A 17,270-nucleotide genomic window follows, 5' to 3' on the forward strand; every position below is an offset into this window, starting at 1 on the left:
TATTTTAACCTAACGGATGTTCATTTAATGGTTACGTCCTTTAAAGAGCTTTTATGTAGAATCAAACTCTTACTTATATCCTAATTATTAATATATACAGATTATTTAAATTTATCAATTTGACCTTCTTTAAAAGTTGGTTGAACATATCCAAAACGGATTCAACTTCCTGAAAGAAGCTTTCCAGAGTTAAAGATGACCACGTCAATATGGTGAGCCCTTCCCGCAACACAGATTCCACCTGGAAGAAGCACAAGGGAGCAACCCACTATTAACAGCAGTGTCTGTGTGTATAGAACCGAGCTTTTACTTTAAATCATCTTTGGCTGTGAAGGAAGTAATCAGGGATTGTTAGATAGGGCTCATGATTTAGACTTAGTTGGTTTTCAAAGACAACAAAACAGATAAGGACTCACCTTCAGTGGGGGAAAAAAAGAGCTATCGAGTTGAAATAGAAAGATAGAGGATGTAAGCAAGAAGAGATGGCCTAACTACAATCTTTCAAATCAGAATCCAATTTTGAATAACTGAGAAATTAAAAAAAAAAAACCTTCAGTATTACCAACCTGTTTCATTTTAGGGGTCATCAGATTGACAAACACAGAAGGCACTTCCTGACATAAATCATCATAATACTGCAGAAGACCCTATAAAAATCAATATGGCATAAATTACTTTAATCCATGTTAAAGCAATAGTCACATTTTGACTAACAGCAGAAAGGTTTCATGTCACCTATTTCCTCATGAGGACTGTTCCTCTACATTTATTCTGATTTACTCACTTTTTCATCACCTGTAGATTACCTGAGCATTCCCTTTAAGCAAGTTAATGGCTCTGTCTGGGGAGAGGTTTTTTTTGGTTTTTTTTGTCTTTTCTTTTTTGGTGCTGGGATCGAACCCAGGGCCTCACGCATGCTAGGCAAGCGCTGTACCACCGAGCTACATCCCAGCCCAATGGCTCTGTCTGACTTTCATATTTGTTATTTCTTTTTGTAGATGTTACATTATGGGATAACTAGCTGTTTATGGTATCTATTATAATATTTTCCCCTTTCTCTTCCTTATCTTCTGGAACACTAAAATATATTTACCACCAGAAGCCACAATGCTTCTTCTTTTTTTTTTTTTTTTTTGGTGGTACTGGGATTTGAACTCAGGGCCTCATGCTTGCTAGGCAGGTGTTCTACCATTTGAAAGCACTCCATCAGCCCACAATTGCTTCTTGAATCTAAATAAAGTTACTTTCTCCATACAACCAGAATAAACCTTTATGTTTTCTACTAGATATTTTTTAGAAATGAACCATGATAATCAATTTTTGACACATTTGTAATTTATTACAGTATGTGGTGAGAGATGTAGAGTCAAGTTACTTCTTCCCTCAAGTTAATAATATCAAATGATTTCTGTTTTCACTTAGTAGTTTCAAAGATCTTGATTCCTTTCCTCCTCATCTGCTACTTGTACACTTGGACTTCCATGATATCACCCAGTGCTAACTAAGTCCTGTAAGATGCAACACAAGTGATATTCTTCTCATCTAACAGCACTCAATCCTCCAAAGTCACAACTGTCTAGTCCACAAACCAAAAGCTTTGATGCTGAACTCAGTTTCCACATGTCAGTGCTCTTCAGAGTTCTTTTGCTATAACAATTATGTATATTTCATGAACAGCTAAGACTATTAAGCTCTTGGAAGAAAGCACAGGCATAAATTTTGGTGACCTTGGATTAGGCAAAGATTTCTCATCTATGACCATAAAAGTACATGAGACAAAAGAAAAGTAGATAAATTAAACTTCAACAAAAGTTGAAGTATTTGTATTTCAAAGGACATCATTTATAAATCAAAAATGAAAAAGACAACTCAATTTAAAAAGGAGTAAAGGAAGACACTCCTCTAAAAATCTACAAACATCCAATATGCCCATGGAAAAATACTAAGGGGAAAGCAAATCAAATTCCACCTCGCATACACAAGGTCAGCTCAAATGAAAAAGTTGGGCAGTAACAAGTAATTTCAAGAATGCAGAGAAACCACAACCTTCATACACTACTGTTGAGAATGTAAAATGATGCAGCCACTCAACCAATATCTGGGAGGTGTGGCTCAAGAGGTACAGCACCGGCTCTGCAAGTATAAAGCCCTGAGTTCAAACCCCAGTGCCCCCACCAAAAAAAAATCAATAGCTGGGTGTGATGGTGTGCGCCTATCACCCTCAAGTTTTTCCAAGTTTTCAGAAGTTTTTCCTCAATGTCAGCATACCTGCAGGGTTGTATTTTTCTTACACCAAAAAACTCCTTTAAAAATCATCAGAAAACACCATCAATCTTACCTGCAAGTAGAGTTTGTCTGCTTTCAACTTGCTTTCCAATTTTAGCAATTTCTTGGCCTGTTCTGGAACATCCAGCTTCATCTTGATCATGCACTTCGTTTCCCGCACAACTTCCAAAATTTTGGGGTCAAAATTAACCAGTAACTTCCCTGTTTCTGGATGTCGCACAAAGAGCGTGGCTTGTAAAGCTGCAAATGAATGACTGTTGACAACACTTACTCTTTTCTGCTTCCAGTTGTTTACATGTATGACTTCCCCATTGAACTGTTGACTTCTCCCTTAAGGGCAAAACAATAGTTCCGGAGGGCCAGGTCCTAAGGCACAGAGTCTGGCACATAGTAAAAACTTAGAAAATGAAGACAAGGTGTCTTCAAAGCCATCAAATCAGATTCAGAGAGATAAAACTTGACCAAACACTGACAGCCTTTGTGCTGTGAACTGTGACACTTTTCTGAATGGGTCAAAGAGACCTGGAGTTTGTTTTTGCACATTACTATGCCTTAACCCATGAAAAAGAACTGGAAGATGGGCAGAACTACAAAAGATGACACACAGCATAAATTTTAAATGTTTTTCACCCTGATCCAAAACTGGGATACCTGCACTACAAGGTTTACCTGCACTAAATCTCCATGCTGAATTTCTAATAACGAAGCTCAGTATGAGAAAGAAATAGTTATTAAACAGCACTGAGTTGTGATCTCTTAAAATGTGGAACCTGATTGTTTTATATCACATCACACATGAACATCACTCATACAAACAGCCACTTTCAGATCTGCTTTTAATTTTTGACTTGAAATCTACAATCCCAAACAGTTCTTGCTGGGTGGCCTTAGATTATTTGATTATTTGTTATGCTAACATGAATTACTGCTAGAGGCACAGTAAGAAGCATTTACAGACTGGTGTGTGTTAGCTCAAATTACATCTTATTTTAGCAAACACTCCTGACATGAGAATTTCATTATCAGCCCAGAGTCTTCCAAGCCTCATATGTCGCCTCACAGAATGTGGCAGCATCAAATTTGTAGCAAGACAAATTTCTCAATATTCCTTTGATATTTTTTACCCACATGATAAAATTAGTCTTGATAAGGTACGGTGTTAATGGTGCAGGTTTTGTGAGGGTTCCAACTAAGAATTTTATGCAGTACATTTGGGATCTTTTTTGAATTGGGTTAGAAATCATTTATCCTCCCAAGTAAATTCCAAAATAACTTTGAACATTCATTTAGTAAAATCTTTCTCCTTAAGAATACTGAGGTTGCTCCAAAGGACAAACAAGGTCAGCAACATGACTATGACAGACCAATAGTGACAGCCAGGCAAGTTGCTCAGGGACTGAGTGAGCATTTCATTCTGTGTGAATCTCCATCAGAGAAACGCTATAAAGAAACCAACTAAAAGAGGCTGATATTCAGCCTCAATTATTCTTCTGAGTTCCTACATAACAGTTAAGATAGTCACATCAAGAGAACAACAGCAAGCCTTCCAGAACAACAACTTTTGTGTGAGCCTGCACTCACAAGAAAATTTTAATTGTATCCTTAGTTTTACTTGTGATCACCTCTCGTGGGCATCGATCCACTGTCACAAGACAATTGCACCGGGTAAGTGTCAAATGATGTTCTCAGGGAAAACAAACTCTCCAGAAAACTTGAGACAGTTCCCACTTATCAACACTGTCTCAGCTCTGTTTATGAGATATTTATTTAAAGAGTCCCCAAGCATGCCTGCTGCCAATCTTGTCACTTTTAGAAGCAGTACGATATAATGGTGAAGAGAAGAGGTTCAGGAACCTGACTACCTGAATTAAATCCAGGCTCTGCCATTTACTAGGTATTCTACCTTGGGCAAGTCACTTAACCTCTCGGTGCCTCAGTTTCCTCATCTAGTACTCAAGGACAATAATGGTTCCCTGAAGGGTTGCTCTTAAAGGGATTTGTATATGTGAAGTGCTTAGACAAACCTGGAACACTGGTACACACTACATACATGCTAGCTATGACCATTATTTAAAGGATGTACCATGAGACAGACACAGAGAGCATACTTGGAATGTATAGAGGAGGTAAGGTAGATATACAAAGCAATAAATGTCATAAGAAGCAGCTAAAGATGAAAAAGACTGAGGTCTCTGAAGGACAAAGACATTATTTTCTGCTAGGAAGAATATGGACTTTATAAAACAAGTCTGTGTTGAGTTTGTTTTTGAACACGTGCAGATAAAAGGAAGGGCAGTGGGGGCAGAAAAACCACCAGGACCAAAAAAAAAAAAAAAAGTAGACTGCTGGGGACATAGCTCAAGAGGAAAAGTGCACGACATTGTAGAAACAAAGTAGTACACACTCCATACTTCCCTCGTTAAAATTCCCCTTTCACCTTTTCTGATAGTGTGAGTTGAGCTCATCTTGAAGCTCCTTTGAGAGTGTAGCTCCATAAACAGGTTTTCAACAGAATCCGCAGGGTCCACTTACAGCAGTTACCCAGAAACAGCAGGCCCCCTAAAGTGGCTTACTGAAGGCATAACTATGGTGACCATTTGGGGATGGCACCCTGCAGGAGTTGGGAGCTGTCCTGTGGGATGCAGGTTTGCAGTGAGTCAGTGGCCTCTATTTAACTTCCTTGTCCCAGAGGTAATCTACATGAGCTCTGGAACCAATAAGCAGAAACAGAATGGCCTCTCTCACCATCACTCCCAGTAATACACCCGCAGAATTTGGGCTTTCCTCTGCCTGCAGTTCCCTGACCTGTAAGTGGAGATCCTGGTTTGGGAGGGAGAAGGTATTCCAACTGGAAATTCAGTAACAGTTCCACAAAGGTCACGGATAAGAGCTTAAGGTTGAGGTAGGACAAAGCTGACAGATGAACTGAGCAACAGCTGAGTCCACACAGGAACAACATGACAGCCGATGCCAGCAGGGATAACACAATGAAGAATCATTCTCTGCCTGGCACTAAACTCTGTCTAAAGTCTTGGCCCATGGAAATCCTCCCCTCCTGAGTGCTCCAGCCAGCCCTAACACTATTAAATTGCTAATGCAGTAATAGAAAAAGAAAAGGGGGTGGAGGGAAGGAGGAAAGAAGGAAGGCTGCAATTCTTTCTCCCCTGATAGAGACTGAGAGTTGAATCTATGACATGATAAAACTTAATATGAAAACCTTCAAAAATCTATGAAGAAATATCTCCAAAGATACTATTTGACTTTTAAAGACTGTTTTTTAGGGGAAAGTCATAATTTTAATTATATCAACTTTAAAAGTCATGACAATTTTTTTTTATAAAATCAGAATGGTAATAACCATAAACAAATAAAACATTGCACATCCTTAAGTCTAAATTTTAATTACCTTAACATTACATGAAAGGGATGCAAAACGTTCTCCAGAGCCACGAGCCCATTCAAAATGACCAAGACCCCCCACCCAGTGAGCCTCCCTCCACAGTCTTACACTCACCGTACTGCAACTGTGAAATCTCTTTGACCCAGGCTGTGTGATAGACCACCTCGAATTCCACCAGCACATAGGAGATTTTGTTATACTGTCGGATGACAGCTTTCCCTTCTGCACTTGACAAAATTTCTGAGTTTTTCTGGGTTTTTTAAGGAAATTTTAAAGAGAAAGGTGTATTTCAAGAGGTTGCAGATTGTTTTCGTGAGCTGTTTATATTTTAAGTGACATCCAGCATTTATGCTACCTGTTTAGATTTCTGTCTCAGAATAAAGCAGAGGTGGGGAAGGCCACAGAAGCTAGCAATGGGAGTAGGGGACAATGCCAGTAGAGAGGGAATGCTGGAAAAGGAAAGAAATGACTTAAAAAGAGAGGCCTGCAGGTCCCACAGCCACCCCAGTCATTCAGAATCTCTACCTTCAATTCTCTAGTCCCTCCCCACTTCCCTGAACAAGGTACAATTCACTGATACTCTTTGAACAATGAATATTAAAGCAAATTCCTAAATTCTAGCAGGAAAAAATTTAGCCCTATATGAAAGAATAAAAACTGAATTCCTTTTTGTAAAAATTCAAAGATTGAGGTTTCTATGCACATATGTCACTCAGAATGATTTTTTTTATCCCACTGTTACAGCAATGGAGCCTCCACCAGGCCTCTTGTCTAAGGCCAGGGCTTTCATTTTTTTTTTAAATATTCAGAATAATGAGGGTGGAAGGCATGGCTCCAGAGGTAGCATCTGCTTCACAAGAGCAAAGCCCTGAGTTCAAACCCCAGTACCACTAAAAGAAAAGAAAAAATAATGATACTAGTGAAATCAGTGGTAGCTAAGAAGAAACTTCATGTTTAATAATGCACTAATAATAAAATTACTTTCAAGACTACCGTTCTGCAGTTATTTTGTTCTCTATTCAGGCATAAGACACAGCAGCAAGCAAACCAACTCTACTCTGCTGCTCTGTCTCTTAAATAAAAACAAAGCTAAAACAAAGAAAAGACACCTTCATTAGTGGCAGTTTCATTAGTCTATGTGGCCTACAATACCCTGTTTTTCAGAAATCCAATAATCTTAAGGATGCAGAGGGTGAGCACGTCCTACAGGAATTCACACAATAGCCTATCTCTGCCTTCATTAAATACACATCTGTGATCCATCTGTCCACACATATAAGGAAGCTTCAGCACTAGGCCTGTGCTTTATTGTGCTTTCAGAACCGTAATTTTTAAAACCCTTTATGAAGTGTCTTGTGTGTTATTAAAAGACATCACATTATAAGATTCACCAACTTGAGATAACTGTAATTGAACTGGCTTATCTGCTAAATATGAAAAGAATTGTCATTGTCTTGGTCTCTCTCTACCATGTTTACAATCTAAATTTTCTTTGCGCAGTAAAAGCATTGGCTCTAACTGCTTTATTGAGCACAAATAGTATAGGATAAAATGCATCAGTAATGTGATTTTGTATTCAAACCACCATAACTCACATATTATGAACTTAATTATTGACTTACAAAGAAATAGTTGATGGGCTCATTGATCCGGCGATAGAGCTGCCTCACCCAAAGTATTTTCCCTGCTATTGGGGGCATATTGCGAGCAAGAGGGGGGTCGTCCTTCTGAGAATGATAAAGCTGGAATTAAAATATAAGGTTACTGTTTGAATTCAAACAAAAAAAATTTACAACTATATTTGTACAGTTGTTTCGCCATTATTCACCCATTGCATACACAAGAGATAGTCAATAAACATGTAAATGTACTTCAGAGAGGATAACTTAAGGCTCAGAAGCAATGCTTATGATGCTTAATTCTCTCTTCACCTCTATATACTGTTATATGTATTTTTTTCAATCCTTATCCCACATTTAAGGAGGTATTCCAAAGAGGAAGCACATAGCTATCTGTCACAATAATCTCCAAAGCCTATATTTCTAATATGCAAAATACTAACATAAGTCACCTTTGCTGTACATACAACTGAATACTGTGGCAACTATCAAGAGCAGAGAGGCGTCGAAGTGGCTGTCCAGTGACACACTTCAGGACCTCCCCATATACAGAGAGGAGCCTCAAGGTCCTTCACAGTGAAGGCATTGCTCTGAAAAGCCTGGCATGAAACAATGATGGCAGATTCTTTCAAGATGCTTTTTTCTTTGGTACTAACATATCATTCTATTTATAAACATGACACTCACCTTCTTAGTAGCTTCAAGTTCAGCCACAAAATACTGAAGAATTCGCTCAATTGTGTGACTGATCTCTAATTGAAGACAAGGAATGCTCAGCTTCTGAAATCTAAAAGTAATTGAAACTGAATAATTAAAAGGCAAGTAAGAAATATACTTAAGAGTTGCTGAAGTACTAAACACTCATTCATGCATTTGCCTGAGAGTTGTACCAGGCCTCATGCATGATCTATGTTATATAGTGATGAACAGGTAGGTGTGCACCTAGCTCTTCTGGACCCCTACAGCTACCTTCTTAAAAATGCAGGTTATCAGTCACAAGCTACATGAATAATTATATAAGTTATAAGAGTGCAGAAAATGCATATAATGGGGAACCTAGTCAGTCTGCAGAACTGAGGAGTCAAGAAAGACTTCCCTGAGAAATAAAAGATGGAGGGCTGGGGGCATGGCTCAAGTGGTAGGGCACCTGCCTAGCAAGCACAAGGTCCAGAGTTCAATCCCCAGTACTGAGGTTTGAAAAAAAAAGTAGAGAATTGGCTTAGCAGAAATTGAGAAAAAGCATACTGAATGTACCTCTGCCAATGTTAATGGTCACATAATTCCAAATAACCAGTCATAATAATGTCTGTGATAATGGAGAAAATCTTTATCAGCTATACATCTGAGAAGGGATTGATAACTAGAACATATAGGGAGCTCAAAAAAACTAAACACCCAAACCATAAATGACTAATGAAGAAATGGCCAAATGAACTAAACACAGCTTTTTCAAAAGAAGAAGTCCAACTGGCCAAAAAAAACATGAAAAAATGCTCAGCATCCCTGGCCATAAAGGAAATGCAAATCAAAACCATGTTAAGATTCCAACTCACTCCTGGTAGAATGGCTGTCTTTAAGAACACAAACAACAACAAACGTTGGCGAGGATGTGGGGAAAAAGGAAGCCTCATACACTGCTGCTGAGAATGTAAGCTAGCGCAATCACTATGGAAAACAGTATGGAGGCTTCTTAAAAAACTAAGCATAGATCTTCCATATGATCCAGCAATCCCACTCCTAGGGATATAACTGAAAGAATATAAGTCAGGTTACAATAAAGACATCTGCACACCCATGTTTATTGAAGCACTATTCACAATAGCTAAGCTAAGGAAACAGCCAAGATGCCCACTACTGATGAATGGATTAAGAAAATGTGGTATTTATATACAAAGAAATTTTATTCATCCACAAAGAAGAATGAAATTTTATCATTTGCAGGTAAATGAATGGAACTGTAGAACATCATCTTAAGTGAAATTAGCTAGATTCAGAAGGCCAAAAGCTGCATGTTTTCTCTCATATGTGGAATATAGACCTAATACAAATACAGCAGTATTGTGAAAAATAGGTCATGCAAAGGGGAAGACACAAGAAGGAAGTTATAAGAAGGTGAATATAGTTGATGTACTCTCTATACAAGAATGAATACAGATTTTTAAACCTGTTGAAACCACCATAAGAAAGGGACTAAGGCAGAAAAATAGAGACGAACCAATTCGGGCTATAATACACATATACATGGAAGTGCCACAGTAAACCCTTGTGCATAGCTATCTTAAACAAGCAAAAATGTCATTTTTTTTCTTTTACAAAATCAGAGAACAGGAGGGCAGAACAGGTCCTGTTCTGGAGGGGGGAAAAGGTGGGGAAAGGGTGTGAAAGGATGAACATAGTGCAAATACTGTGTACACATCTATGTAAATGGAAAATGATGCCTGTTGAAACTATTCCAGGAATGGGGAGAGGGGGAAATAAAGGAGACTGATAGAGGGGGTAAATTCAAGTATGATATATTTAATACATTATAAGAACTTTTGTAAATGCCACAATGTACTCCCACCCAGTACAACAATAAAAAAAAAAATAAAATAAGGAAGCCATGAGGAAACAAAGAAAAAAATAATAATGTCTCTGTGAGCCAAATAGCACTTCCATTTAGAGGCTAAATGATGTACAGGAAGTACTAGAACCATAGTGTTCTGATAATAAAATGAATCCACCACAGCATACTATAGTAGAGAGAGAGACAGAGTCAGGAAGACAGGGAAGTTGCCAAGAAAACAGTACCTGCCAACTGTGCAGAACTATCACTCATGACAATCATTTTATGTCTACTTTGAAACTCCTGATGGTCTCTGAGGCATAGCCATCATCACAGAGATGTGAACTGTGGCAAAGGCAGCCCCAAAGACAGATCTCAGGGAAGATTTCCAAAAGGGCCTCCCACATGGGTCTTCCCTCACCCTCTTTCAACCCAGCTCATCCCTCTAATCCTGACAACCTACTCTTTGGATGAATATTGCTGATAGGAGCAGAGGAAAAGAAGGCTGAAAGAGAGTAGGTTTTAGGTGCTCTTGCCACAAAAAGAAAGGGGGTAACTTGTGAGATGATAGATATGTTAATTGTTTGACATTAGTAACCTTTTCACGATGTATATCAAAACATCATGTACACCTCAAGTACATTCAACAAAATAATTTGGAGGGCAGACCTGGGGTTTGAACTCAGGGCTTCACACTTGTGAGGCAGATGCTCCACCACACCTCCAGCCTTTATTACTTTTCAGGTAGAGTCTCACTATTCCCTGGGGCCGGCCTCAGACAGTGATGCTCTTACCAATGGTCTCCTGCATAGTTGGGATGACAGGCATGCACAATCACACCTGGTTGATTTGTTGAGATGGGATCTCACTAACATTTTGCTCCAGCTGGCCTGGAACAGAGATCCTCCTGATTTCCACCTCCCTAGTAGCTGGGATTACAAATGTGAGACACCATACACTGCTAAAATAATTTTTGAAAAAGAAGATGTAGGAACTCTCTAGAGGAAGTATGGAAAATTTTAGGATTTACTATACTTTTATGATCTCACTTAATGCAAATTCTTTCAGAATGTAGGGTTAAACTTTACTTGTTCCATTTTCAATAAAACCTATGAAATTACCTTCAAGCATAGTATGTCATTTTTACTGAATAAAAAAATGCAATGAAAAATAACATTGTATTTCAAGATTTTACCAGTCTATCTAGTAGTAATTGAAAAGTTAATGTTTATAACCTTTAAGGTTTATGTAGGAGAAATTTCCAAGAACATCTTATTTGAAATTGTATTTTCAGATATAAAGTTATCCCACCTAGAAATGACCCTGCTTAAAGTATCATGAATACCTTTGAAGTAACTGAAGAGCCTGCTGAGAAGATAGGATTTTTCCAAAGGTACTGTTCATAAATGCCTGTATTTGTACCTAAAATAAAATATTAATATTTAGTGATTTTTTGAAATTGTTTTGTTTAAAGACTAATGACTTTCCTGCAGAATCAAAACAGCCTCAGACACATCTTCCATCTGAGCTTCTGGTGCACTGTCCAGTATGGTGGCATGTGTGGCTACTGAGCACTTGAAATGTCACTAGTTAGAAGTGAGGTGACTGAAAAGTGAGTGCTGAATTTATGTGAAATATCTCATTAATGGTTTGTATACTCTTGACAAAATTGTAACATTTTGAATAGATCAAACTGAATAAAGTATATTATTAAAATTAATTTTACTTGTTTCTTTTTTCTTCACTCATGTGACTACTACAAAAGTTGAATATATGGTTTGCATTTGTTGCTCATTATTGGATATCACTGATCTAGAGGATTTATGAAAGGCATGAGGATTCCTTGCTAAGCATTTTTGTTGGGACACTAAAAATTCTGAAGCATGCTGCTAGAACACAATGACACTATAGACAAGAGGGCCAGCAACCTCCTGACACTGCTGCTCTCAGAAACATCTTTGCCATTGTTAAGGATGACGAAGAAGCAGAAAATGTCCTTCTAAGACTCCCTTCACCCCTAGCAATGAAGTCCAAATCCTTAGTGCACAAAAGGTAGAACCAAATTGCTCTTGGAGGATTCATGTTTTCATATGGATTGTATTACTATGATCTACTGGTACATATCACAGCCATGAATCAGGAAGAACAATTAAAACACAGATATCTCCCAGAGAGATAATCTCTCTGGGGATTATGTAGCTCAATCCCCAGAAACACACACACACACAGGTCTGTGTGGCCTCTACACTTACTGAAAGCTAAAATTTGTATCTAAGACCACAATAAAATTTTCATAACATACGATCTTCATTAATGAATCATAAAAACAATTTGAAATAACAAGTTTTAAAATTCTTATTATCATAAATATTTAACTCCCAATGTATTTTGGAAGCAAATGCTATCCTACTCCACTAGCCAACATTAAAAGTAATAACTAAAATACATCTTCATATTAAAGAGTCTCATTTTCAAAAACTAAAAGGAAATCTTTGCAAAAATAGAAAGTATTATTGTTAGAGTAGTAGAATTTTAGGAACTTCTAATTGCTCAGATTACATGTTATATTCTTTTTTAAAAAATTAAAAATAAACAAGATAGCTAGGGATGTGATGCCAGCCTCCATGGGATGCTGCCCATTATCTGTGAGCCCATGGGGTTACGGGCCTGACCCACTAGTCTATAGGCTGCAGCTGTGGCCCACCACTGGAGGAGCTGTTCACCCATGGCAGGCTCTGGTGATCTTCCTCCAATGCTATGACAGTGGCAATATTACCCCAGTCTAGTGAGATTAAGCTGGTGATTAGCCTTATTTGAGCATTGACACTAAGCAAGCCAGGGGAGCTGAGAGTCATGTAAATACCACACAGTGCTGTCCAGGTAGCTCATCTTTCAACAGGTGTTGTTTCTGAATGCCAGAGAGAGAGGTCTTCAACTGAAAACTAGAGAGACAGCTATGACAAAGTTATGTGCAAAGCTGGACGACATGCATCTAGAGGAAGGAACAAGTAAAAGATACAATGCTAGAATGATTCAGGTAGGAACAAAAGGAAGGTCAGAGAAGATAAGAACAGAATTTCCACAGAATCAGGTCACAGATCACAGAATAAAGTCCCTGAAGAATCTTAAAACTCTCAGATGAACATATACAGTTACCGAAGGCCTATACCGATAATGAATCTTTAGTAGAAATTATTTCCAAAAAGATTAGATGAATTGTTATTAAAGCCTTACATAATACAGGCTAGGCAAATTCTACTGCGGCACGCCATACCATATACACTTACAAGAATTCTCTTGAAAACATGAGTTAACAGTTGGAAGTAACATGCGTACTTTCAAGTTAATAGAGACCTGCCTCAACTACTAGTAAAACATACAAACAATACAAAATTAAAGAAGACAGGGCAAAAATCTGATTTTCTTTCTCACCTTCATGGCAAGAATTTCGGACCCAAAAAGTGAAAGAGTATTATTGCGTCTCCAATAGTGTCTCCGGAGCATTCTGCAGCAAAGGAGAGATGACTCCCTGGGGCTAAGCTTGGGTTAGCAGCAGTTTTCAGGAAGGAGTAACAGGTCATATAAACCCGAAAGATGAGAAATACGTTATAGTCTCTCTGATTATTTTGACTAGCACTCTTCATGCTGCTGGTGTTCTTTAATCTCTGACACCTGGCGTGTGAGGGCCTGTTCAGAGCTGTCCTCTAGCTATGGGAAGAATGTAGGCATAAGGCACAAAGCCAAAGGGAAAGAGATACAGCTTTCCAATCTGCTCTCAAATTTCTCTGTCATCAAGTCCAGGGCACTGGGTCTGGAGTCTGAAGGTTCTTGGTCTCGCCAGAAAAAGAATTCAAGGATGGAGAGCTGGAAGTGTAGCATGAGCAGTAGAGTACCTGCCTAGTGGTACAAGGCCCTGAGGCCACCGGCACCAACAAAAAACAAAAGAACTTACTAAATAGTTCTAAAAAAAAAAAAAGGGATAGACACAAACATAGGAGAAGCAGGTTTATCACTCTAAGACAAAGACAAAGTGTACCCTTAAGATAGGAGAATGGGTGGGCTCAAGAATGAGGGGCAGCTGGGAAGCAGAGTGAAAGTACACACTCTGTCTTCCTACCTGCCTGTCTGCCTGCCTGGGCTCAATCCCCACCACTGCTAAACAAACAAGTGCACAATAAACAGAGACAGTGGCGAATGAGCTTGGCATGGTGGCACACACCTATGGTTCCACCTACTTGAAAGGCTGAAGCAGAAGGATCACTTAACCCTAGGAGTTCAAGGCCAGCCTGGGCAGCATACCAAGACCCCACTCAAAGAAGCAAGCAAAGAAGTGGCAAATATATTTTTATAATGATCTGCACTGTAAAATTACTGAAAATAGCAAAGGAATTATGACAATAAAAACTATCAAGAAAATTATGACACATTTATTCTGTGGTTATCAGTAACCATAAAATTATGTTTACAAGACATTTGTAGTAACAAAAATGTAGTTTGAGGGAAAACAGCAGGATAGCAATTTAACTGTACATATGTAATGACTTCATTTGTGTTAAAATCCCAATCAAGATTAGAAGAAAATTTGCTAGACATGTGGATCAAGTGGTAAAGTACCTGCCTAGCAAGTATGAAGCCCTGGGTTCAAATGTTAGCACTACTAGACAAACAAACAGAAACAATATTATAAGATTAGAATTAAAAAAAAAAACAACCCAGGGCTGGCAGAGTAGCTCAAGTGGTAGAGCACCTGCCTAGCAATCATGAGGCCCTGAGGTCAATCTCCAATGCCATCAAAAAGGAGGAGGAGGAAGGAAAAAGCACTCTCAAAATAGATGGAAGAGCTGGCAAGCTCAAGAGTGAGTATCTTCCCTGAGGTCTTAAAATTTTGAGCTTTTATTGAGGTTTGTACATGTGGGGTTGGTCATTTTGGAAGAGTTTGGGTTTTCCTGGGAACTGGGTTATGTGCCATCAACACCTCCCACACACCAGGCAGGGGAGTTTTTGACACTTTAAGGATGGTCAGACCAGGACTGTCTTTTTCTGCAGGCTGTGGGAACTGTAGACCAATACTCAGCTGTGTGTCACAAGCTGCTCCATTAACCTCAGCCAGCAAGGTGTGTTTGTTGAGGTTTTTTTGTCTTGGTTTGGTTTTTTTTCATTAACACCCAAGCCATTTTTATTGGCCATCAAGTTTCCTAACTCCTGCCGAACTTCTGTCATCTCCACAAACAAGACAAAGAATGAGGGCTACGAATTCTCTCTTAGACCAGAAAAACAGTCTACATAAATTAAAAATGAATTATAGCTATAACAGCCCTGTGGGCTTCTGGTTATTCACTGACACCTTTCATCAGATAAGCTTTTTTTCCATACCTCTAGTCCGTTATTTTTCACTTAAGAAAAAGATGGAAAATATTTTTATGAACTACTTCAAAATTTATTTACACTGCAAATGTTTTTGATTAATTTATAAATAGAAAATTTAAATAAATAGTAGGTATACATTTACTACACATGAATATTTGTAATAAGAGTACAGGACAACACTATTGACAGCTCTTCAGCTTCATTGAGTAAAAGTGTGTATAAGTACTTACCTCTAAAGCACTGATTTTTGTCATAAACTCTAAGAAATCTTTGTCAAATTCTGTCCTTCTTGGATCCAGGATGTCATATTGCTTTTTCTTAACTCCTTGATATATATTTTTGAATTTTATTGCCATAATATCTATTCCTTCAATTGTAGAATTACTTAAGGCTGAATATGTTTGCACAATAGTTATCATTTCTGTAATCTTAAAAAGAGAAATGCCATTTTTTAAAAAGTAGTATCAGGCCAGGCGCTGGTGGCTCACGCCTGTAATCCTAGCTATTCAGGAGGCAGAGATCAGGAGGATCACGGTTCAAAGCCAGCCCAGGCAAAGAACTGATGAGACCCTATCTTGAAAAAACACATCACAAAAAAGGGCTGGTAGAGTGGCTCAAGGTGTAGGCCCTGAGTTCAAACCCCAGTACTGCAAAAATACTAACAATAATAGTATCAGGTCCCTTCTCTAGAATAAGCTCTTAATGAACCATTGACTAAAAAAATAAACCAATAGAAAGGCTCTAGAATCATTTAGCTAAAAGCAACCACAAAAAGATAATATGGAAGACAAATCTCTGTCACCAGTCATTACTACTCTTAGGTTATTTAGGACAGGTAATGTCTCTCATATCTAGGGAAAGTTTGTAACTCTTCAGAAGTTATTAACTTGGTCTTCAGGTGGTCTTGAGGGTTGGTGGGGAGAGAACTTGACTCAGCATTTTCATCCTTTTGTTCTTGACAATTTTCTGAAAATTAGTTTACTGGATCACTAAGTTCAAGCACTCTACTATCTTTATTGGCCCTCCCTGGAGTTCAGCATAAATCTACCTGTGTTCTCCCCTTGACACCTACAGTAAGAGAAAGGACTGGACCCAGAAAGATGACAGCAGTCACTTCTGTCTCCTGAAGAGCCCTGGGAAACCCTCACCATGAACTTTATTTCAGAAATGGCTACTTCCAATTCAAAGTCCCAATACCTACTTCACTAAGAGAAAAATCTCTCACGTCCACAGAATACTCAGTTCCTTAATCTTCCTCAAGGATCCCTCATTTTGATTCCTGCTTTAAACAACAGAGCTCAAAGCTCTCCAGGAAGTCTTTTGTCCAATGGCCAGAAAAGGAATAAACCTGTTTTCAGGGAGTCCTCCAAATCCCACACACCATGAAGACAATGGTGCTGGTCCTCCTCCACAGTCAGCAGAATTCACAGAAAATCCCTGTGCATTTCTACCCAAAAAAACCATTTTCAGAGAAACTGTTGTTCTTTCTCCACTACTTCGTTATACTTCAAAAATCATTTTGTTCAAACCTGGAAGAAATGCAAGCCACCTGGAATTTACAGCGTGCCATATATATATATAGGAATACCCATGTTTATACTGGGTTTCCTCCTAACACAAACTCAGGTACTTTATAAAGCAAAAACAAACAGAAGAATTCAAAACTACCAGTCTGCTCTGTTACTCTAGCCTGCTAAGATCCCATCTTTTACCCCTTACTCTACCACCTGGTTTCAATAACCAGGGATGAGGTCAAAAGTCCTGTCATTAACACGTCCTCTATTTTGTCCATGGGTTGGATGAGGCTCCATCCTGAGGATGAGACAGTGGCTGGCCCCACCTTTAGCCCTGCAAAGTTAGGTAACAGTAATCCCCTCTACCACACACAGCAGCAACACAACAGCCAGTTGTTTGATAGGTGAACTATGTCTCAATAAAGCTGTTAGAGAAACAGACAAAAGCAGCACCATGGAGGTCTGCAGGAAGGACCCCACTCAGTAAAATGGCCCCATACTAGTCTATAGGACAGATCCCCCTTGACAACTTGGTTCTT

At 38.7% G+C, this 17,270-nt stretch overlaps 1 protein-coding gene and 1 pseudogene across 1 annotated transcript in view; one reads left to right on the forward strand and one right to left on the reverse strand.

Moving 5' to 3' along the window:
• Positions 1-17,270, reverse strand: part of Dnah8 (dynein axonemal heavy chain 8) — a 343,384-nt gene that overhangs the window by 224,904 nt on the left and 101,210 nt on the right. The window contains exons 13-20 of the mRNA XM_074082285.1: positions 15,448-15,645; positions 11,196-11,272; positions 7,993-8,092; positions 7,309-7,428; positions 5,801-5,936; positions 2,339-2,526; positions 567-647; positions 125-241 (exon numbers count right to left, since the gene is read on the reverse strand). Coding sequence (XP_073938386.1) covers positions 125-241; positions 567-647; positions 2,339-2,526; positions 5,801-5,936; positions 7,309-7,428; positions 7,993-8,092; positions 11,196-11,272; positions 15,448-15,645 — 1,017 coding nt within the window. The remainder of the gene's footprint in view (positions 1-124; positions 242-566; positions 648-2,338; positions 2,527-5,800; positions 5,937-7,308; positions 7,429-7,992; positions 8,093-11,195; positions 11,273-15,447; positions 15,646-17,270) is intronic.
• On the forward strand, positions 12,596-13,065 carry LOC141425594 (peptide chain release factor 1-like, mitochondrial pseudogene; annotated as a pseudogene).

The sequence above is a fragment of the Castor canadensis genome, chromosome 8 (genome assembly GCF_047511655.1).
Source record: "Castor canadensis chromosome 8, mCasCan1.hap1v2, whole genome shotgun sequence".
Taxonomy (NCBI): domain Eukaryota; kingdom Metazoa; phylum Chordata; class Mammalia; order Rodentia; family Castoridae; genus Castor; species Castor canadensis.